This window comes from Paramisgurnus dabryanus, chromosome 6 (assembly GCF_030506205.2).
Source record: "Paramisgurnus dabryanus chromosome 6, PD_genome_1.1, whole genome shotgun sequence".
In the NCBI taxonomy this organism is placed as follows: domain Eukaryota; kingdom Metazoa; phylum Chordata; class Actinopteri; order Cypriniformes; family Cobitidae; genus Paramisgurnus; species Paramisgurnus dabryanus.
The window spans coordinates 47,834,484-47,859,479 of NC_133342.1; the positions used below are offsets into that span (position 1 = coordinate 47,834,484).

Below are 24,996 nucleotides of genomic sequence, written 5' to 3' on the forward strand. Positions count from 1 at the left end.
GGTACGTTAAAATAATAGTTAAGTTAAGCCACAATGTCAATGTGATTCAACATTAGTTATCATAAGCCGTATTGCATAATTATCTGTCTAATGTGATGGCCAGGCGCACATGTTTTATAAACGTCAACGTTAACGTAACACCGCTGATTTTCCCTTGGATTTATTTAATTCACAGAGAACTCTTAACTGAAACACGCTTAACTGTTTATGGTAACATTATAGCTGTCGGCCGAATATTCCCTCCGGGTAGGCTAATGTTAGATTGAGAAATATTTTTTAAAAACTGCTATCAGTGGCAGGTTAGAAAGAAAGTGTTAAGGACTGTATTCACGTCTTCAAAAGCATCATACGTTTTGTCAAACTTGAGATTTCCTTTTATGTTAATTAACTCAAAACTTAGTGGTTATAGGATAATGTTGTACTAATGTTATACATTGTGAATGTGCGCTTGCATTGTTCATCAAAGTCACAGTACTTTCATTGCCACACAACGAGTTGTTGTTTTTTTTTTAGTAGAGCTGCTAACTTAAAGGGATACTCCACTTTTTTCAAAAATATGCTCATGTTTTGAAAGAAATAAGTTATTATTTATTTTTCATTTTTACCTGAAGTTCATAAAAAAGTGAAATTTCGGCTTTTTTATTTGATGTCAGCTCTAAAAATTTGCTGTTTGCTCTTTGAACTTAAGAGAATTGTGCCTGAAAAGTCCTGGAAAAAACAGATTTTTATTTGAAGATTGAGATTAAGAAGATAATGGGAACCCTGAATATGCTTTACTATAAGAAAGCCACAATAAAGTTCACAATCAAAGTTCTAACTGCTTTCTTTAAAAAAAAAATACTTTTACTTCAAATACTTAAAGGTGACATAGAATGATTGAACGGGGTATTTATCATTGTTCTGTGATGTGACATGTAGACAAAAAACGTTTTGTTTGGGTCTGTAATGCCTTAGAAGCTTCCTAAAAACCTCTCTCAGATAGCTCTATTAGGGTGGGGGATTTTAAACAAGTGGTTATGCACCTATTTGGCTCCCCCTACTGGCTTAACTTGCAATCTCATTACTGATTGGCTGACTTTGCTGCCACTCAAAAAATGTGGCCAATTATTTTAAAGTGGAGGGGCAGTGAGATGCCTGTGATGTCATAAGCATCAGTTTTTCAGATTGGGCCGTTTTCTGGCTGACATTTCTAAAAGAGGAATTTCTATGAGATTGAGATGTTTAGCATGTCTAGCACTTTTTGTATGTTCGTGAATGCGGGTAGACTACCATTATTCAACAAAGACAAGGTAAAAATGGTTTTTCATTCTCTGTCCCCTTTAAGTACATTAAATATCAGAAAATTACTTTTGATACTTAAGTACAGTATATATCAGATACTTTAAGACTTTTACTTGACTAATATTTTAAAAGACAACTTTCACTTCTACCAAAGTCTTTTTCTAGTACAATACTTGTACTTTTACTCAAGTATTGCTTTCTAGTACTTTATAAAACACTGATTCCAAGATTACATTGCACCAATGGCTGTTTTTCAATCCGTAGGCTTTTTTTAAAATCAGGAAGACGTGAGTAAACACGCCATGTGTGCTCAATCTTTTTTTAAACATTTTAGACAGTAATTCTCATTTACATTGGCTATCATAGTACTACAGGATATTTTATATTTGTGCTGCCATATGATTCCATACATTACACTACTGTTTACACGTGAGTGACGCAACACCGTTGTTTACACGTCAGTGACATGATGCCATATGTGTGCAGAATATGCAGTCAGGGGACACTATTATGCGGTCTCTTTATCAACTTGTACGGAACAACTGGTTACATTTTTAGCTCCGCCTGTTGTACTGCTCTGAATACAGTTACTCCACTTAAAGGAGCATTTCACCCGTAGAAACATTAATCTTTATTGAAAGTGTGTCATATTTGTAGTCAAAATTTAACATACATTTAGAATTTGGTGCCTATTTGACAGAGAAAAGGGGTGTTTGTAGTCTCACCCCCTCAACAAAGATATTGGACTTCCTTCTTTCAATGATGCAAAATGGTGATTTTACATCATTGAAAGAAGGAAGTGGAACACTGAAATCTGTATTTCTCCTGTCTCAGCGGCAACTGAGGAAATGATGCATGACCATTCAAAAACATGACTGGGGTTCTAACTATACAAAGCTTAATGCAAATGCGTGAAGTGTCCCTTTAAACGCAAAAAGAGTTAGGCAATATCTAGTCCTCAGACAAGAGTGCAGAAGGGCTGAGCGCAGGTGGAAAAGGGATGGGCTACAAGTCTACTATCAAATTTGTAAAAAAAAAAGACTGCTAAGTTGCCTACCAAAAATCAGTTTGAGGAAAAACTAAACATTTCTAAAACATGCATGCAAAAAAACGCAAATAGGCCAAAAGTACTCTTTAAAAACATAAATATGGTTCTTAAACCTGTTGCCTTTTTAGCTCTTGAGATGTGCACACAATTTTCAGAATAACAGGATATTAGATGACACCTCCCTTCACCTGACATAGACCACTCTCAATTGGTCCGTTTAGAGAGGTTTTGGATGCAATCAGCCCCACCCTCTTAACTATTATAAACAGCTCTTTGATAAATAACGCTTTTCCATAAAGTTTTAAACATGCTATCATACGGTCTTTATTAAAAGGATATCATCTTGATCCTACTGTGCATAACAACTATAGACCTATTCCCAAACTTTGTTTAATTTAAAAGGTTTTGAAAAAAGTTGCACTTATACAGTTTACTTCATACCTGTATACCTTTAATATTCTTGACCCATTTCAGTCTGGTTCTTTTAGATCTGAGTGCCATACTTGACACTATCGATCACTACATTCTTTTGAAAGGTTTTCAGTGTTTTGTTGGAGTCCAGGGCTTAGCTTTACAGTGGTTCACCTCTTACTAAAAGGGGAGAACTTTCCCTGTAAAGGTGAAGGACCAAATGTTTACACTCCATGCCTATTCATTTCGCAGGGTTCCATTTATGGCCCTCTTTTATTCTCTCTCTCTACATGCTCCATTTAGGCTCAAAAGAAAGAAATGAAGTGCTGCTTCTGGGTCCTGCTGCTACCAACAACTCAGTTAAAACAGTTAGGTTCTTTAAAGGACAAGTTCGGTATTTTAGACGTAAAGCCCTGTTTTCAGATTGTTTATGGTGAAATAGAATGGTTTTGACTGAAATTTCGACATTTTCGGCTGCCCTGAGAATTTTCGCGTGTTTGTGTTTCAGCTCAGACCTCTACAATGGGTTTAATGGTGCACTGGAACAATCCTTCCTAAAATGCATTAAACTTTCGTTTACAAACACGTGAATCTCACCGAGTGGTCAGGGGTGTTCACTGGTATGCTCACACAAAAATCGCTGCAAAAGATGCTTTCCAACAGCTGTTTTAGCATTCGTTGTTAACTTGTGGACCTATTTTCCCAAACGCCTCACACCCGTACATTCTTCCGCTTAGAGCTTGAATAATAGACACTCCAGCCCAGGTGGTGGCGCTAATCCGCCTTTGCCAATTGCAAGAATAGAAACAAAGTTCCCGCCGCGGAGTAATACCGTACCTCACAGCACATCTAATACATGTCAATGGAGTTGGTAAGAACTACGATAAAACCTGTTGGAATGTGTCTTTTGGAGCGATTTTTGTGTGAGCATACCAGTGAACACCCCTGACCACTCGGTGAGTTTCACGTCTTTGTAAACGAAAGTTTAATGCATTTTAGGAAGGACTGTTCCAGTGCACCATTAAACCCATTGTAGAGGTCTGAGCTGAAACACAAACACGCGAAAATTCTCAGGGCAGCCGAAAATGTCGAAATTTCAGTCAAAACCATTCTATTTGACCATAAACAATCTGAAAACAGGGCTTTAAGTCTAAAATACCCAACTTGTCCTTTAAGTAAAAACCTGCACAATCATGAAAAAAAATCTTGGTGTCAATTTTGACCCTCTTCCTATTTGACAAGTACATAAATGCAGTTGTAAAGAGTATTTTTTGTCAACTTAGATCTGTAACAAAAGTAAAGAACTTTCTTTCTATTCAAGACCTTGAAATTGTGATCAACGCACTCATTTCTTCTCGACTGGACTACTGCAATTCTCTTTATGTTGGCCTACCTCAATCTATACGGTCTCGGTTACTAGTTGTTCAGAACTCGAACCAGAAAAAGTGAACATATCTTCCCTGTCCTTGCCTCATGCATTACATGCATACATACATAAATATATATGTTTGTGTATATGTATTAGGGGTGTAACTGTTCTCAGTAAAGAATCGAATCGTCCCGTGCTCCTCCCACGGTTCAGGACGCCCGTGCACCACGGTGCACCTTGTTTGATTCGACCACGCATTTCTAATATAGTTTGGTGAAAAAACAACGCATAAACCTGCCCATGTATGGTTCTGAATAAGTCCTGTGTGTGTTTAGATGAGAGTACCTGTCCAATCAACTCGAAGTATGCAAATCTGTTGCCAACCTCACAGTTCCTCCTCACGTGTTTGTGTGTGGCGCTGAGTCGCGGACCGTTTAGCGTGACAAGCGAAGGAGAAAAGCTGCTAATAGAGACAACACCAGCTTCATTTAAGTCTACTGCAGCAGCAATGCTCAAGAAAACATGGACAAAACTGTAAAATGTGTGAGTGCCGTATACTCGAGGCAATACATCTAATATGATGATTCGCTTATTGCGCCGTCATCACCAGGGTGATGCTGATAGCACGCGATTGCAGGTGAGACCTGTTTCTGTGTTTAAATGTTAACAAACTGATCTTCTTGCGAAAAAACTTGAAGATAGTGGCATAGAATATTAAAGTAACCCAGTGTTCTAAGCTATTTTATGTTCATTTTGAAGTGCACAGTAAAGTTGGTAGTACATGAAGTATAATAATACAAGTGCTCTTAAGTGAAAATGTTGATTTTGGCAGAGGTTAAAAATGGCTTAGGTTTATATTTTTGTAAATTATAAATAAGTCAATAAACAAGTCGCGAAAATTAAAGTTTTTGTCTTACCCATAGAAGTTAGCCTTGTACCCAACTGTGATGCACAATCCTCATGGCCAAGAAAGTTCCATCACAACAAACACTAAAAAGTGGCTGGTCCGCTGTTATGTATGTGTCATGGTAGGAAATCCACTGTTTCCACCGTGTCATGTTTGTGTGTGTTTGTTTGTTCACTTACCCCAGCCATGTGCTCATTAGAACGATCTACTGCACCTGTGTGTTGATTGTCTCGCTCCAGCTGTTCATCATTACATCACCTCCATAAATACTCACCTGACTTTCTGTTCCTCGCCAGATCCTCACTTTGTGTTGGTTCCCGTGTTGTTTGGTTGTTCCGTGTGTCTTGGATTACGTTTTCAGTTGGATGTTGTTTTTCGTCGTCTTCACTTGGATTTACCCGTGTTCAGTCTGGATATCACCACTGCTCACCACTCCATTACCGACGCACTCAAAGGACAACATCTGCCACCGTAGTCACGCCACCATTGCCCACAACACCGGACAGAGCCACTTCCGCATTGACTTTCAATACTCTCTCTTTGTTTACATTTCAATAAACCATGTTTTTACCTGCATTTGCTTCCGCGCATTTCGTGTCATTACAGAAGGATCTGGTCAACATGGAAGCAGCAGGAGAACAACCCATATCTGCGTTGGAGGAATTCCTTCAGCGATCTTTGGCTCGTATGGATCACCAGGACAAAGCCATCGAGGATATGCGGAAGGCCGTCCAGGCAATGGTGGCAAAAGTGTCCGAGCTCTCCCAGGGATCTCCAAACACCACGCCACCCACGCCGCCCACACCATCTTCACCTCCAGGGGGCAGTTTTCCTCCTGAACCCAGACTGCAGATTCCCGAAAAATATTCCGGTGAGCCCAACTACTGTCGCACTTTCCTGTCTCACTGCTCTCTACATTTCGCCCAACAGCCCCGGTCATTCTTCCTTGAGGAGACGAAGGTTGCATTCACGCTCTCGCTGCTCACAGGCAAGGCTGCCCTCTGGGGGACGGCGGTGTGGGAGAACAAAGACATCTGCTGCTCCTCGTTCGCCCGCCTGTCTGAAGAAATGAAGAGGGTTTTCGACCGCTCCGTCGCCGGGAGAGAGGCCGCCCGTCTCCTCACGGAACTACGGCAAGGGGAGCGGTCCGTCTCGGACTATGCCATCGAGTTCCGGACCCTGGCGGCGGAGTGTAGGTGGAACGAGGAGGCGCAGTGGGATCACTTCCTGCATGGGTTAGCGGATCGGATCCAGCGAGAGATCGTTACGGCGGAGTTACCGACATCTCTCAACGGGCTGGTAGATTTAGCTTTCCGGGTAGACGCGCGCCTAACCACGGCTGCCAGGAGGAAGACGTCTACCAGAACCCAGCAGTACACCGAGTCTACCAGCCTCTCCAGTGAACTCTCCGCCGGCGGTCTCTCAGATCCAGAGCCCATGCAGGTGGGTCGAGCTCGGCTACCCCGGGAGGAGAGGATACGGCGGAGATCCCTGGGGCTATGTATGTACTGCGGCGAGCCGGGTCACCAGTGTTTCAGGTGCCCGGTAAAAGACCAAGCCCGGTAGTAAGACGGAGGCTACTATCGGGCGGGATCTCTGCCAAGACGACCTCGACTACATCTACTCTCCTTCCGGTGAGACTACGGTGGTCCACCAGATCACACACCGGTCACGTTCTTCTGGACTCTGGGGCGGAGGGCAATTTCATCGACAGCACCCTCGCACGTAAGCTCCAGCTACCCACTATACCACTCACTCACCAGATTGCGCCCTTCGCCCTCAATGGTAATCAGCTTCCCACCATCAAGCACACCACCGCTCATCACATCTGGCAACCACACGGAGAAGATTTCGTTTTTTATCACTGACACTTCTCTCTCCCCCATTGTTCTTGGACATCCTTGGCTCCATTCCCATAACCCCACTGTTGACTGGAAACTGGGTTCTGTTACCAGCTGGAACGAGGAGTGTCATAAGTCCTGTCTTGTTTCTGCCTGTTTAAATGTTTCGGAGTCTGTGTTTCAGGGGGAAGCAGTGGATTTGTCTAACGTGCCCCGCGGAGTACCTCGACCTGAAGGCAGTGTTCAGTAAGTCTCGGGCTGATTCTCTTCCTCCGCATCGTCCCTATGACTGTGCGATAGACTTATTGCCAGGTACGTTTCCGCCTAAAGGCAAGTTATACTCTATCAGTTCCTGAGATGGAGGCCATGGAGAAATAAATTTCTGATTCTCTGGCAACGGGGTTCATTCGCCCTTCCTCTTCTCCAGCGGGGGCGGGGTTCTTTTTGTGGGTAAGAAGGACGAGTCCTTGCGACCTTGCATTGATTACCGAGGGTTGAACAACATTACGGTAAAGAATACTTATCCTTTGCCGTTAATGTCTTCAGCCTTCGAGAGGTTGCAAGGAGCGTCCGTCTTCACTAAATTGGACTTACGTAATGCTTATCATTTGGTACGCATCAGGAAGGGGGATGAATGGAAGACTGCTTTTAACACCCCTCGTGGCCATTTTGAGTACTGCGTGATGCCTTTCGGTCTCACGAAATCGCCAGCGGTCTTCCAAGCACTCGTTAATGACGTGTTGCGAGACATGATCGATCAGTTTATATATGTTTACCTGGATGACATACTGATCTTTTCCTCGTCTCTCCAGGAACATTTGCAACACGTACGACGAGTGCTTCTGCGGTTGTTAGAGAATGGGCTTTTTGTCAAGGCGGAAAAATGCGTTTTTCATGCACAGTCTGTTTCTTTCCTAGGACACATAATTTAAACTGAGGGTGTTCGCATGGATCCTGAAAAGGTTAAGGCTGTGGTAGATTGGCCATCCCCAGAGTCTCGCAAGGCCCTGCAGAGATTTCTGGGGTTCGCCAATTTTTACCGGCGTTTCATTCGCAATTTCAGCCAACTAGCCGCGCCTCTGACCGCTTTGACCTCCCCTAGTTTGACGTTCAGGTGGTCAGACGCAGCAGAGGCTGCGCTTGCCAAACTGAAAAGCTGCTTTGTTTCAGCTCCAATTCTCGTCACCCCTGATCGCTCACGTCAATTCATAGTGGAGGTCGACGCGTCAGAGGTGGGGGTAGGAGCAGTGCTTTCCCAGCGCGCATCCTCAGACGGAAAGGTGCATCCTTGCGCGAATTATTCTCACCGTTTATCTCCTGCGGAAGTTAATTATGACATTGGCAATCGAGCGTTGTTGGCAGTTAAGTTAGCATTGGAGGAATGGCGTCACTGGCTTGAGGGGTCGGGTGTACCCTTCATAGTGTGGACGGACCACAAGAATCTCGAATACATTAGAACCGCCAAAAGACTTAACTCCAGGCAGGCTCGGTGGGCACTGTTTTTCGGACGTTTTGATTTCACTCTTTCATACCGGCCGGGTTCCAAAAACATCAAACCCGATGCTTTATCCCGTCTTTTTGAGCGTTCCGATCGTACTGCTACTCCCGAGCCCATTTTACCGGAGACCATCAATATCTCCGCGCTCAGATGGGAGGTCGAATCGAAGGTTTTGACAGCCTTAGAAGGGGTAACGCCCCCGGCTCGTTGCCCACCGAACCGTTTGTTTGTGCCGGAGAGGTTAAGGTCTGACGTCCTCCAGTGGGGCCATTCTTCCAGTGTTGCTTGTCACCCAGGGGTTAGTAGAACTAGGTTCCTAGTCAAGCAACGATTTTGGTGGCCTGGTATGGCTCGTGACGTCCACGACTTCGTCTTGGCTTGTTCGGTTTGCGCCACTGGTAAGACTTCCAATCGACCTCCGGATGGGTTACTATTACCGCTGTCAGTCCCTTCAAGACCCTGGTCCCATATCTCGCTAGATTTCATTACCGCCCTCCCACCCTCTAAGGGTAATACGGTGATTTTAACCGTAGTGGACCGGTTCTCGAAGGCGACTCATTTCATTCCCTTGCCCAAATTACCGTCAGCCAAGGAAACAGCGGTAGCTGTCATTGACCACGTCTTCCGTATACATGGCCTCCCGACAGACGTGGTCTCTGACAGGGGTCCCCAATTCGTGTCCAAATTTTGGCGAGAGTTTTGTAAATTACTAGGAGCGACTGTTAGTCTCTCATCCGGGTTCCATCCCCAGAGCAATGGTCAAACCGAACGAGCCAATCAGGATGTCGAAAGGGTGTTGCGATGTTTGGCTTCCAAGAATCCTTCGTCCTGGTGTCAGGAGCTCTCAATTGTGGAGTACGCACACAATTCTCTGCCAGTGTCAGCTACGGGCATGTCTCCTTTTAAGTGTAGCTTAGGGTACCAACCACCTAATTTTGTCAGTACTGAATCCGAGGTGTCGGTCCCCTCCGCACACGCACTAGTCCAGAGGTGCCACCGTACCTGGACCAGAGCTCGCAGAGCTCTGCTCCAGGCAAGGTCACGCACCAAGGCTAAGGCCGATCGCCACCGGTCGAAGCCTCCTCGTTACGTCGTCGGTCAAAGAGTGTGGCTTTCAACCGAGAATATTCCGATGCGTTCCGTTTCGAGCAAACTTGCTCCCAAATTTATTGGCCAGTTTTCTGTTACCAAAATCATTAATCCGGTAACAGTGCGTCTGAGCCTTCCTCCGGCGTACAGGAGGGTTCACCCTGTGTTCCATGTATCTAAGATTAAACCTGTGATTTTTTCACGCCTTAATCCGCCTGCCCCGGTTCCCCCCCGCCTCTTATCGTTAATGGGGAGACCACATATTCGGTTAATCGTATTCTAGACTCCAGACGGAGGGGACGCGGATTTCAGTATTTGGTGGATTGGGAAGGTTCAGAGATGCAAATGAGGACCACTTATAAATATGCAGGGTTTAAAAACTGGGCCGAAGCTGAACCCCGTCACAAAGGCTGAAGTCTGCTCAGGTGTGCCCGCTGCAAAAGTAAGTTACTGGTCGCTGTGTATGTCCATTCTCATGAAATGCATACAAATAACACGCAGTTTGATTATCGTGCTATACGCCAAATTTCATTTTAGCGAGCATATGATACACCAGTCCTTCCCGGATTTCGGCGCATGTATTGCACGATTATCACACTGCGTGATACTGTATGTGTATGCATATGAGAATGACTGACGCCTCACCGGATCAGGGGCCGGATTCATGAAAACATTCTTAAGACAAAAAATAAGAAAGTTCTTAAGATAAATTATAAGAAGTGCGTAAGAATGTTCCTAAGTGCAATTCTCAAACATTTCTTAAGAAGGTCTCAATTTTTTTCTTAAGAATATCTTAAATTTGTGTCTTAAGAATAAATGACAAGCTTTTAAATGAATTAAGATACCCTGCTAATGAGGCAACAATACACTTATCCATTAATCTTTTGACTACCTTGCGATCATTAACGAGATACAAACGAGTGATGCATTAAGACTACTACAGGATGTTATTCGCTGTTGTAACAGAGGCCAGCTAGTATTAAGGCGGTGCGGTGCGTAAATATAATTCCATAATGTCCCAATCGGTCCGTTTATTACCTCATTAGCAGGGTATCATAATTCATTTCAAAGCTTGTCATTTTATTCTTAAGACACAAATTTAAGATATTCTTAAGAAAAAAAATGAGAACTTCTTAAGAAATGTTCAAGATTTGCACATTCTTACGAACCTGTTATAATTATTCTTAAAAACTTTCTTATTTTTTGTCTTAAGAATGTTTTCGTAAATTCGGCCCCAGCTTCTTTTAATGTTTGTTCCTCCTTTGAAATGTAAACAATCCACGCGTCAGCTGGTACAGTCTAAATGTTGCTCGCTGCCCAGCTCCATGCACAGAGGGTAGACGCACATTTCACCGTGACAGCGCCACCCGGCACTCGTTGGCCAGTACAATCGACACAGTAGCCTATCTGTACAGATGTGAAGCTAAGATTCATCCAAACATTCGCTAAGTTTGGCTAAATGGGTCTAAAAGTCGCTAGATGTAGCAATAAGGTCACTAAGTTGGCAAGCAACACAGTCACTGAGTCGGCAACACTGCTTCAGCCAATCCCCTTTTTTTAAGCAAGTAATCCCCACCCATTGATTAACATTGAATTTGCATACAAGTTGAAAATAAAAGTGAACACGAAAATTAAAATGAAAATGAAAAAGAAAAACAGAACATAAAATTAACTTTACATTTTAATTTTGTCCCTATTATTGCTTGGGCATGAATAAAAAGCCTTTTAAAAAATGTATTTACAGATTCCTTTTCAAGCTTGCCTTTTTATTTTAATATTGTCAGTCTTGACTCAAGATTATATTGAAAATGAAATGTCAAATCATCAATTTTATTTAATTTTTCAATTTGGCCGGAATGATGCTTCATCACGTTAAAAATGAAAATGAAATAATTTAACATAATGTTTTAATTTTTATTTTAGCATTTCATTTTCAAATTTGGGACATATTTTGCGATTTTATTTTTAATTTTATAATTTAATTAATTATTTTATAATTTAATTAATTATTTTTAAAAAGTCCAAAAATACCTTCCATATAACAGCAAGACAGTCAATTTATAATATTATTATAAAAATTGGAGAAGTCAGTGCAAAACGCGCGGTATGGCGGAATAAGTCCCGCCTTCTAAATAAGAGAGCCAATTGTCAAAGTTAAAGTCATTGCGTCTCACTGCAGAAGCTCCTGACTGGTAGCTCGAGAAACATTACAAGAGCACATGCGCCTTAGCTGCCTGGTTGGAGCAACCAAATATAAACTTAACGCAATTTGAGCGTCAAAGAAAAATGTATGCGACAGTTCATCTGAGTTTTTTTTACTGTTTTTGAAATATTTTATTTAAATGTGAGTGTGTGTTCTCCGAGTCCGATCGACTCGGGTATTACCCACAATGTTAAACAGACCCGGGACCCAAAGTAATCGATTGAGACCCGACCCGGCTGATCATTTAAAATATAGATCCGAACCCGTACGGGTCCCGGGTCGGGTGCTGGGGTCTTCCGTGTAGACCTCTACTGTGAACCTAAAACTGTGATACGCACCGAAACGTGAGAATTTGAACCGTTACACCCTTAATATGTGTATTATTTTATTTAGTCTGGTGCACTTTGGATCAACTACAGTTATGTTAAATTGGTGCTATATAAATAAACTTTGACTTGACTTGAGGAAGACTACGGTCGGAGTAGGCAGTCAGGGGCGCTCATGAGATCGAATCAAATTTAGCGAGTGCCGATCGCGTCATTTAATGCCGTTATCGGCCGATTACGATCGGCGGCCGATCGATCGGAGCATCCCTAGACAAAACATGGAAGAATAGGCGGTCAGTGGGCACTATACACCGCGTTTCAAAATATTATGCACATGTCATTTTGTTTATTTTTCCAATACAGTCAGTAAGTTACAAATTGTATTTTACCCTGAACACTTATATGACAGTGTGGATGTTATTCTATTTAAATGAAAGGAAAATGTCAAAGTTTTTTTTTTTTACTTTAAAAAATATGCTGTTCCAAAATATTATGCAGAATGCACTTTAACCAAATTTATAATGATATAATGGATTATAATGATCCAAAAAACAGATATCTGTCAAATGTGCTGCATGGACACAAAACAAACACAATGTAAATTAAAGGACAAGTTCGGTATTTTAGACTTAAAGCCCTGTTTTCAGATTGTTTATGGTCAAATAGAATGGTTTTGACTGAAATTTCGACATTTTCGGCTGCCCTGAGAATTTTCGCGTGTTTGTGTTTCAGCTCAGACCTCTACAATGGGTTTAATGGTGCACTGGAACAATCCTTCCTAAAATGCATTAAACTTTCGTTTACAAAGACGTGAAACTCACCGAGTGGTCAGGGGTGTTCACTGGTATGCTCACACAAAAATCGCTCCAAAAGACGCATTCCAACAGGTTTTATCGTAGTTTTTACCAACTCCATTGACTGTATTAGACGTCCTGTGAGGTACGGTATTACTTCCCGCCGGGAACTTTGTTTCTATTCTTGCAATTGGCAAAGGCGGATTAGCGCCACCACCTGGGCTGGAGTGTTTATTATTCAAGCTCTAAGCGGTAGAATGTACTGGTGTGAGGCGTTTGGGGAAATAGGTCCACAAGTTAACAACGAATGCTAAAACAGCTGTTGGAAAGCATCTTTTGCGGCGATTTTTGTGTGAGCATATCAGTGAACACCCCTGACCACTCGGTGAGTTTCACGTCTTTGTAAACGAAAGTTTAATGCATTTTAGGAAGGATTGTTCCAGTGCACCATTAAACCCATTGTAGAGGTCTGAGCTGAAACACAAACACGCGAAAATTCTCAGGGCAGCCGAAAATGTCGAAATTTCAGTCAAAACCATTCTATTTGACCATAAACAATCTGAAAACAGGGCTTTAAGTCTAAAATACCGAACTTGTCCTTTAAATAATGTATGAACTTTTTTGGAAGCATCAGGTCTAAAATTAGCATTAGTTATAGAAATCGAATCAAATGAATGATAACACTGTCTTCATTGCATAAATTAAATATAACTATTATTCTTTTACAGCTACAGGAGTGATTTTCTCGTTGTCTTGGGTTGTTTAATTAACATTAATGACACAGACTTAAGTATGTTAATTGAGGTTACTGTCTTTTTAAGACCAAATAAGCACGGACTGGTTTCTGACTCTAATCTATACATACACTTAAGACATAAACAGATGTTTTTATTAGAAAAAGAATACTGTGGAGATCATTTTGTTTGTATATGCCCTGTCATAACAGAACAGACAGATTTTATGTTCGCTTGCTCTTTGAAACATGTCTCTCCGTGTGTGCACTTTTGAGTGCCCTTAACCCACGCGCACACACAGACGGAGGGCTAATTCCAGACGGTGCAGCTACAGTCGCTCCACATAAAAACTTTGTGTTTTTTTTCAGTGCTCTATTCGCCAAATGTATTTTAATCGACTACAGTATGAGACACAGTAGTGCAACTCTTGTTATAGTTTTCACATTAAGGCCTAGTCCACACGGACACGGGTATATTTATAACCGGAGTTTTCCCTAAAAAAAAAAACCCGTCCACACATGCTCGGTTTAAATTAAATATCCATCCACATGATAAAGCCAAAGCACGCTATCAAGCGCTGTCAAGAGCATGCCACACCAGCAGGCGGGGATATAACCCAAATCGTGTTCCGCAATATAGTGAGATAACTGAGCACCTATCTGTATACATGTTAGAAGCCCTGTTAGCTCAGTTATTATTAGCAAGATACGTCCACCATTGCACAGAATCATCAACAAAGCAGTTAGCGGCGCACAATCTTGACGTCAAACACAGTGGATAACGGCGCACACTCTGACGTCGCAAGGCAAAACTCCCGGTTTTACTCTCTACACGACACCACTGTAACCGGGGTTTCTTAAAAAGCTCACCCTGGCCGGGGTTTTCAAATATGCTCGGTTTCAGTGCCCTGATACTGCGGTTTCGTGTGGACGAACGGCCGAACCGCGTGAAAAAACTCACGGTTATAAAAATACCTGTGTCCGTGTGGACTAGGCCTAAGAGTTTTGAAGGGTATAGGGATGATCACTGTACCGGACACCTTCAGCAGCATGTGTGTCTTACTTTTAGGTATCTACATGGTAATTAATTGGTGTCATTACTGTACTTACCAGTGGTACATACTTGGTAGTTATTATGTAACTCTAGATAAGTATTGGGTAATAACAGATACATACTTATAGTGTAGTTATACTGTAACTAACGAGAAACATTACTGTACTAACAAATAAATGTACACTACAAGTATTTAGTATTTACAGGCAAGTTAGGGTAAATGACAGGTATTTATAGTGTACATATATGATAACTAGGGCTGCAACAACGAATCGATTAAATCGATAAAAATCGATTACTAAAAGTGTTGGCAACGAATTTCATAATCGATTCGTTGTGTCGCATGACGCAGAGATGTTTAATAAAAAAAAAGGAAAAACTTCAGTTAAGCGTCAGAACACACTCGCACTAGGTTCCAAACCACCTAATTCCATACTATATAGTAGGCAAAGAGTAGGAGAAGTAGTGCTTTTCGCCTACTATATAGTATGGAAGTATGCGGTTTGGGACGGAGCGTCGGTCTCTCTCGTGCACTGTTGCTTGCAGAGTTCGGCGCCTCATAGACAGGGCGGAGAAATGACAGGACGGCGGAGAAAAGATAATAAATCAGCAAAGGTAGAGGAAAACCACATGTCAGTGTTTTACTCCTCCCAAAACGTAAGCCCGTCACCTGGACGTTATAGCCGGCAAAGAGGTAATCAAACAAAGACGACACGCTTATGCTTTATGGAGCGACGACAGCGAGTAAAAAAAGTTTCTAGAATGAATAAAAAACTCCAATGATATTAAACAAAGAAATAAAACGTTGAAAGAGAGAGAGTTGTATGAACGCTATTCCCCGTCATGGACCTGTATGTTAATCATCGCGCCGTCACTCTCCTGCTGTTCTGTACTACGCGGTCCAGCTCATGCCGAGCAAGGAGAAGCGCGTGCCGGCCCAACATACAGTACAACATACAGTAAGTGCCGCCTTTTGTTGCATAAACATCTTCTTACATTTTTTTAGACGAAGTAATGAAAGGTGTATTTGCATTTTGCACGGGAGTAGAAGACGCATTTTCCGTTTTCACAAGACGCATTTATGTGGCCAAATGTAAATGGAACCGATTTAACAAATGAGATAGCTATCCGATCAGAGAAAACACATAAAGTCAAATATAAGGTACAAACTAAGCTGTACCCTTAATAAAAGGTCCTAATATGTACCATTTAGGTACAAATATGTATCTTTGAACTGCCAATATGTACTTTTGAAGTACTAATATGCACTTTTTGGGTACAAAGGTGTACCTTTTTGAAAGGGTACTGTCCAGTGACAACTCTTTTACTTTTATTTCTGAGAGTGTACTCATATACTATCTTTTTGATCCCATCAAGAGAGGCTTCTTGATGGGAAATGCGTCATAAAAAGTCTATATATTTGGCAGATGTAAAGCATACATGTGTATTTTTGTGTGTTAGTCCGTTTTTATTTTATTTTATTTTATTATTATTGTAACAGCTCAGGTGTGTTCAAAGAGCAACATGTTTTTTGCAATTTCTAAAGATTTTAGTTCTGTTTTGAATAAGGGGTTGGAAATGAATGCTTCATCGATTAATCGAACAAATAATTGACAGATTAATCGATTATTAAAATAATCGTTAGTTGCAGCCCTAATGATAACCAATATCAAACACTACTGTACTTACAAATTGTATATACACAAATAAGTGTGTACTAGTGAACTAGTCAATGGTTGGGTTTGCCTCACAGTGACATGCTACATCCTAGTTGGTAGGTCCTATGAAATAACTGTGTAAAAAGCAACACTTTATTTTACAGTCCTGTTTCCACGCAGTTACCATGGATGTACTAGTGAATGTAACCAGTAGTTAATACATATGGTTATTTAATGCCTGGTTTAAAGGAGACAAAGACACGGAGTACCAAAATGGCACATCAGTAATGTTAGTTCTTAGTTATCATATACGTATGGTATAAGTATAACTTACACTTGCCTGCAGTTATCACACACTTATCATGTATATACAATTTGTAAGTACAGTAGTGTTTCTCGTTAGTTACAGTATACATACACCATATGTGCCGGTCATTAATTTATGGCCTACAGGTACCACACACTTATCAAGTATATACAATTTGTAAGTACAGTAGTGTTTGATATTAGTTATCATATATGTACACTATAAATACCTGTCATTTACCCTAACTTGTCTGTAAATACTAAATACTTATATTGTACATTTATTTGTAAGTACAGTAATGTTTCTCGTTAGTTACAGTAAACCTACACTATAAGTATGTATCTGTTATTACCCAGTTCTTATCTAGAGTTACATAATAACTACCGATTATGTAACACTGGTTAGTACAGTAATGATACCAATTAATTACTATAAAGATACTGTAAAGTAAGTACCACACATTTGTCTGTAACTACAACTTATTTAACATATACATACAGGATAAGTACACGTACTGTAAAATAAAGTGCTACCACAAAAGGTTATGGGTTCAAACCCAGGGAACACACAATCCTGATAAAAAGATTAAAGCTTGTAAGTCGCTTTAGATAAAATGCATAAATATAATATAGAAATATATTTAACAGAGGTCTGTCATGCAGGTTTAAAACAATGTTATGTTTAACTAAGCAACATATCACCTGTTACTACATGATGTAGTCTAGATATTAATCTGCTATTATTATATTGGTAACACTTAGGTTATACATGATAACAATTAGTTAAGGCATTACCTAACATGAACTAGCAATAAACAATACTTTTACAGCGCTTATTAATCTTAGTTCATGTTATTTTGAGATTTACGGATACATTTATATAATCAAACATTGTAACTGATAATATTAGTTAAAGGTATTGCGGAGGATTTTCTTTTTCCGGGTGGATCATAAAGACTATTGGTCCTCATAGTTGTCAATCAGTAGTGTTGCGCAATTGTATTTTTTTTAAAAGTGGAGAAGGCGGTTCTTTTCTAAAATTCGAGAAAACCCTCCCCTACACCTTTAATTTACCATGAACTAACATGAATAACTATATTGACTTTAACAAAAATTAGTTATTGTTGAAAATTGATTTATAGTTTATCGTTTGTTAATGTACGTTAATGCATTTACAAATGATTACTAATACAACCTGTAAAGTGTAACCAGTATATTTATAACCTTTTTTAATCATGTTGTAGAGTTTGCATTGGCTTACTGTATTCTGGTTCCTCTTTATCATCCATATTCCATGAACATCATTGGCAGATGACGCTGCTGAAGAAAAATGTGAGAAATTGAAGATTTGCTGGGAGAACTTAAAATAAAAAGTTGATATATTAATTCTAAAATCTAAATAACCTTCATTAAACGTATAGTTTAACCCACTGATCTTATAATTGAAAGACACAAACAGTCATATTAATACACCAACAATAACCAACAGATGGCATCATGATCGAAATCATGGGTCTTCAACCGGGGGTCCAACAAATGATGTTTATTCACAAGCTATTTTTTTGCTAAAAACGTAAAACATATGTACAAAACGTTACATGTCCCCTTTAAGTTGCGCACATGCGCGGCTGCATAGGCTTGAAGACGCGCGTTCAGTTTAGCTAGCGGACCAAAATAAATATCTGAAGATTATAAATGTCCACTCAGGAAGCAGCAGTAGGGACAGAAAAGAAATCATAAAACAGGTAAATCTTATGTGTGTCTTTCTTTCAGAATGTCATTTTAGAATCAGTGCGACATGTTGTCTCATCTATATTTCTGAACTTGGACGGCTGTTTCACGCTGTTCAGATTTGTAATACCTTAAGCGCTAATTTAACAGGCAAAAGACACCACACCGCTTCTGCATTATAAACCATTACAAAACTATCGCTCGCATTTAAAAATGAATGAAACGCGCGCCGTGATGGTGTTTGATGCAAGATTCATAGTCAGGTTGAAATCCGCCTTTTAAAAAGCTCCTCCACAGGGATGCGTGCGGACTCGTTGCATGTTGTTCTCTCGAGTTTGATACGATGCTCTGCAGAAAATAAACCTGCGTAACTCAAACTCGTGACAATGATGATACACAAGAAAGGCAACAAACCTCAGAATTATAATGTAGCACAACCTCTATCCCCACCAGAATATTAGACAGTCCATGTGCCATTCACCATAATCAGTCATCTTTATAAACTGAAAGCTCAGGTTCAGGTACAGGGCTCGCAAAATCGCTAGCCCGACGTCCCGGGGCTATTGTGAATTCCTGTCGGGCTACCAAAATGTATCTTTGCCCTGCCCGTCGGGCTATCTTGGGTAGGAAATAATATTTTAATGTTTTTGCTTTGTCTCAGATTTAGTTAGGTCATTATATTGTATGTATTTCGGCGTCCTCTTGTCAGACATTATCCTCACGTAACAAGTGAAACTGTCAGGAAATGAAGTGAAAGCATAAATAAACCCATCCTTTAATGTGCACGTCTGAAATGCGCGCGACCCTCTGCACGCGACCCTCTGCACGCGCTTCTCCCGGCTTCGCTCTTCACAAGCACCTGCCTGCTCTTGTGCCCAGCGCGAACTCAAGTAATTAAAAAAAAATGTTTACCTCATAGACTAACATTGTTTTAGCGTTTCTTTTTTCTTTCTTCAGGTAGTAACTTAAATATATGAGAAGGAAAATATATTTGAGTGATTTCCGATCGATTTGACACGTCTACGCTATTAAGAGAATATGATGTTAGAAGCTTTTGATAGGTGACTAAACAGCAGTGGTAAGATATTACGTTTACCTAAAGCGAATAGAATGTATGTTTGTCATTTCGTTTTACCTCAGAGTCTAACATTATTCTAGTGAAAATAAACGGCTATGGTCAGATCTGTTAACCTAAAGGGAATTAAATGTTTATTCCTTTTTAATAAATATCTGTTTTAAGTCTTCTATATTGTGTTAAAGTCACTGGTTGTTTATATATTTGATAAAATACCATGTTATCTAACTATGTGTTGAGATATTTTATTATATTAAATTAAAAATAACCTCTGTTATAATACTTTCATATAATATTTAAGTAATATAACATTCAATTATTCTAACGTTAGGGGAACGTTAAAATAACCTTAAAATATCATTAGGGGAAAAAACTAATGTTAGGGGAACGTTTTGGGTACCAAATTGTTAGCTGGGGATGGGCAGAAATAGTTGGCTTACATGGAAATCCAGGATTTATCAATATTCTACATTAAACAGTGTATTTTTTATTCGGGCTACTAGTATTCATTTCGGGCTACCAAAAATAAAAGAGTGCCTGCCCGAAGGGCTATCAGGGATTTAAAAATTTTGCGAGCCCTGAGGTAAATGTGTAATTGTCCATTACACTGCAAATACCTTAAAATAATAATTTAACTAACTGTATTTTAACAAATAATTTAATAAAAAATAAACACAGAATATTATGCATGTACAACAACAGCATAATAGTGCTAATGCATGTCTTAATATGGTATGGACTGTGTGACAATATGGTTTGTTTCTATTTATAAAACAGTTCCAGTCCTTGATTCTGATTGGTCAATAGTTGTACTTTATTCCATTTTGCGTTGTGCCTAATACGAAAAAGCAGCCTCTTGTACCTTACTGATTACATAAATATCTCTGTTTTACACATTTAGTATCAGGGGGTCCCTGCTCCATGCCGCTCTCATGTAAGAGGTCCCCGGCCCAAAAAAACCTTGAAGACCCCTGATCTAAATTAACCCGCATTACAGCTTATCAGTCACACAACTTATTAGGAAATGTGTTTGTAAATTAATTGTTACTTCTGAAGTTATTTCCAATGTTTGTTTCATTTGGGCAAGATAAGATTTATAGAAATCATTAAGGTGAGTCTGTCTGCTACATTTGTGTTTAAATAAACAGAAATAAACAGGGGTGCACATAACTGGTGCGCATGCGCGATTAAAATAAAAAATGCGAAACAGACACTGCTCTAAAAGTCGCTTTTGCGTACCAAGTAGGGCTGGGTGGTATGAGCAAAAATTCATATCCCAGTATTTTTTTTTAGGAATGCCGGTATCCGATATATATCCGGTATTTCTTACAAAAAGGATAAAAATGTTACTTGAAAGTCAAAGCCTTTTTAATCTTTGTGGCTGAAGTTGTTGTACCATAAAGTTGTAAACACTCCCTAATAAACTATCTATTCCACTTCAAATCAAAACAAAAATTATATACCATGCAGAACCATCTAAAAAAATCATCTTTGTTAGAGCCTTTATCTTACCCGAAATGACTGTATGCGTATGTCCTTGATGGGTGGTAAATGTTTGTCATACCAAAGTTGTTTAGCTGGGTTTAGTTAACTTTATATACAAACCAGTGATTGAAGTTCTTAATCATTACATCATGTAAAATGATCTTTAATCTATAATTATAGAAAAGTGTCCTGCCCATACTATTGAAATTATTATCCATAAAATTAGAAACACACAATTCTCATTAATATACTGAACTGTCTGTAGCATTAAGATTTGTGTTCACAGAATTTACTAAAGTAGTCAAACCTCTTCATTAGAAGGGGGTGTCACAGCATCCATGCGTCACAGAGTTTCTGCATGCTTCTCCATGTCGCGTACTTGCTGTGATGGGCGGGCTCACGCAGAGCGCGTGTATGCGTGCTTGAGTTGCATTAAACCATATCGATATGAACGGTATTGGCTAATTCCGCATCGCGTCAGGAACCCATATCGATATATCCCCTAAATCCTGTAAACCGCCCAGCCCTAGTACCAAGGTTGCTGGATTTTTGTTTACATAGTTACCTATTTTACTTCAACATAAGGGATTTCTCTGTGCATTAGTGGTAAGGTAATTATTACAAACACGTTAAAATGTGTTGTTAGCAGAGTCACTGGCCGGACCTGTCAACTTAAATATTTAAGCTCAAAAACACGCGAAACAAATCTCCATACTTTACTCACGCATTGTTTGATACGTTTTGTATGTATATGTGTGTAACAATATATTGGATGTGTGCAGGGGTTAAATTGGGATTTGTTATGTGGGAGCACTCTGGGGGGGGGGGTAAGGAGTAATATGTTTAATAGTGTTGAGAGCAAAGCCACTGATGTGTTTCAATGACATTCTGGACCTCTGAAAACATTTCATAAGTTAAAGCTTTAAAGCTGTGCCAGAGGTTAACCCAAAATATTTTGAAAAGAGCACCTGAACTTTAAATTATGCAAATCTTGCACATGTCATTATGCACAATTGACCAAACTTTGAAGGAAGTTATAAAACCTCCTTGACTAATTCTAGGCATAAGATACCCCAAAAGATTCAATACTGAATCAGCAACATGTCTTATAAATTAGCCATTCTGTAAAACCTGATAAGTTAACTCAACTCAAACCATTTGAGGAAACCTGTTGCCTTAAATCTTTAAGTTTTAAAACACATACATATGAAAAAACTTAAATATTAGTGCATAGTTGCATATGACACAATACATTTAGGTTCACACTTTTAAAACTTAAATGGTTTAAGGCAGTGGTTCTCAACTCCAGTCCTCGGGACCCACTGCTCTGCATATTGTGCATGTCTCCCTTATTTAACACACCTGATTCAGATCATCAGCTCGTTAGGATAGATTCCATGAACTGAACTGAGTGTGTCAGATATGAGAGACGTCCAAAATGTGCAGAGGAGTGGGTCCCGAGGACTGGAGTTGAGAACCACTGGTTTAAGGCAATCAATCGGTTTCCTCACATGGTTTGAGTTGAGTTAACTTTTTAGGTTTTACAGAGATTCCCTATGCTGTTCAGCAGCTAGTAAAACATTCACTATAGTTCGGTTGTAATTGATTTGTATAATCAAAAACATTATTTTAAGAAACTATACAATAAGTTATATCCAGTGTTATGCAGTTCTCATATTGGGTGGTGATGGCGCAGTGGATAAGACTCACGCCGGGTTCAAATCCACCGTGACACTCCCTGAGCAAGACACTTAACCCTAGTTGCTCCAGAGGCGTGCGACCTCGACCTCACGCTTTGGATAAAAGCGCGAGCTAAATAAAAAAATAAATAAAAAATATTGTAATTAGATGAGTGACATGGCTATACATATTTTAACACTTGTTTCTAGTCTTGTATTACATTTTCTCGATGTGTGTGAGTCAGACGCAGGGCTGCGTACCGATGTAGATTAAGGGGCCGATCACACCAAACGCTTTTATGGCAGTTGCAGGCACCTTTTTTTTAAAAGATTTTCTATGGGCAGTGAACGTTATGCGTACTGTTTATGCGTTTTTTGCCACCTGCCGCAGAACTGAGAGCAGAAAAGTGCTCGACATCATTCGCGTTTTACCATCGTCCATTCGAATGAGGGGAGAGGCGGGCCTTCCGGTGTAGTGACCTAAGTTTACCGTTGTTTGAAACAACCGGACTGGAGTCACTCACTTTCTCCTGTGTGTTTGTGCACCTTCAACCCTTAAACAAGGTCAGAGCAAGCATCCTCTTTTTAAAGTGCTCACACTTCAATATTTGCATTGACAAGACAGCTGCATCTGTGGTTGCCTCGCAAAATTAAAAGTGACAAAAAAAGGCTTGGGTTTCCACGGGTTTAAACAGTTTGGTGTGATTGGTCTTTAACTGAGCACATGGTGACAAAAACGATTGACGCATGAACGGTAGAACCATTTTTGTTGCGGGTACCCCGCGTGCACAAACTTGAAGCCTAATAAATGGAAACACATTGGGTGCTTCTTAATTCTTATTTGTGCATCCTTGTTTCCTTAACTCATTTCCTTTTCCGGCATCTTAGCTCCACCCTCGGCGAGGACGGAGGACATGAAGTATTAAGTGAAATGGCATATCCGCTTTCCTCACTCTCTGTATAAACTTCATTCTCTGTTATCAAATTATGAAGTGCTAAAAAAAATTTTAACAAGAAAAATAACAGTTAACAGTTCATTGGCTTACTACATTAAAATCAAGACATTCCTAAAAGTTCTGTAAAATTAATATTTATGTCTGTTTAAAGATGTGACAATGTAAAGGGGGAAAAGATTTATATGTGCATAGGATACACTTGTGTATCGTCGCTCATGACTCCTCAAATAGCCTAACTCCTCGCGGTGCAATAAAAGAATTGAGAAGTCCTACAAGATGGCAGTGTCCGATCGGTTTCCACGTTGTAGGATGCAGGAGGGAGGAGATGAGGAAGCATGTTGAGAAGCACACATTATTCACTTCGGATCGGTGCACACGCACCAGCACAGCATGTACACTGGCACAGAGCTTAGCCCTGGACGGCCCCGGCCCAATTTAAACCCTGAATGTGAGCACTTAAAGTGACACTACACTCAAAACCTGATGGTGTTTTTAATCTTAATCAAACCACAGACAAAGAAACTAATAATCTCACTGTCCTGACAAAATAACTGTTGTTACTTTAATAAGAATGAATCCATTTTACAAAAGTAAAGTCTATGCAGTGTTTTCTGATTACATTATTTTGTTTCTGTACTCTATCTTAAAACTACAGACTGAAAACATAAGCAGCCCTGTTTATTTCATTTGCATGTGTGTTCTATTGTATTTATTTGTGCTATTGATCATAATTTGATTATTTTTATTACTGATCATTTACTTTACTTTAAATGTATATATGTTAGGCTAGTAGTTATTTATGAAGGTTACATGATATAAACAATAAGCAGGAATATTTTATTGTATGTACATCATCATCTACCATGTTTAGACCAAATAAATATGGTGAAGAGAGTAGTCAGGAGATTAGTGATGATGACAGCATTTAGGATGTCTGTGCCATGAAAAGTGTGAGTACCAGGCAGCATCTTCAGGTGCTTCTTTAAAAAGTTATGTGAACCCCTGAAAATAAAGCTACAATACTTTACATGAAGCATCACGTCTGCCTGCTGATCAGATATGTTGGCTCCTGTAATGAATGATGAATGTGCTATAACTCACTACCTGTTTAATAAGAACCATTGGTAAAAAAATAGCAAAGAAAGCTGTGAAAATAAATCTACAATGTTTCTTCTGTTGAGCTTTAATTAAATAATAAATCACAAAAATAAAAATTTTCATTGAAGTAAAACTATTGAAAATGGGTGGGAAATGGCATTATTAAATAAATGTTTTTCTTTAATATAATTGTAAAATAGCTCTGAAGGTCCCATTTTTCCTGATCCCATTTTTCAAACTTTAGTTAGTGTGTAATGTTGCTGTTAGAGCATAAATAATACCTGCAAAATTATGAAGCTTAAAGTTCAATGCCAAGCAATATATTTTCTTTAACAGAATTCGCCTTTCAAAGCCTACAGAGAACGGCCTTTTTGGACTACAGCCCTCTACTTCCAGATTGAATGATGTTAATATAAGAGTGTCTGACTAAACTCCACCCACAGGAATACGTCAG

The 24,996-nt window shown here is 39.8% G+C and overlaps 1 protein-coding gene across 2 annotated transcripts in view; it reads right to left on the minus strand.

Moving 5' to 3' along the window:
- abcf3 (ATP-binding cassette, sub-family F (GCN20), member 3) overlaps nt 1–24,996 on the minus strand; it is a 56,312-nt gene that overhangs the window by 25,620 nt on the left and 5,696 nt on the right. Inside the window, exon 4 of one of the 2 annotated variants that reach the window (XM_065272942.1) lies at nt 17,780–17,835. In XM_065272942.1, the coding sequence (XP_065129014.1) occupies nt 17,780–17,835 (56 nt within the window). Of the gene's footprint in view, nt 1–17,779; nt 17,839–24,996 lie in introns of both variants that reach the window. The other variant, XM_065272941.1, reaches the window with a different exon arrangement.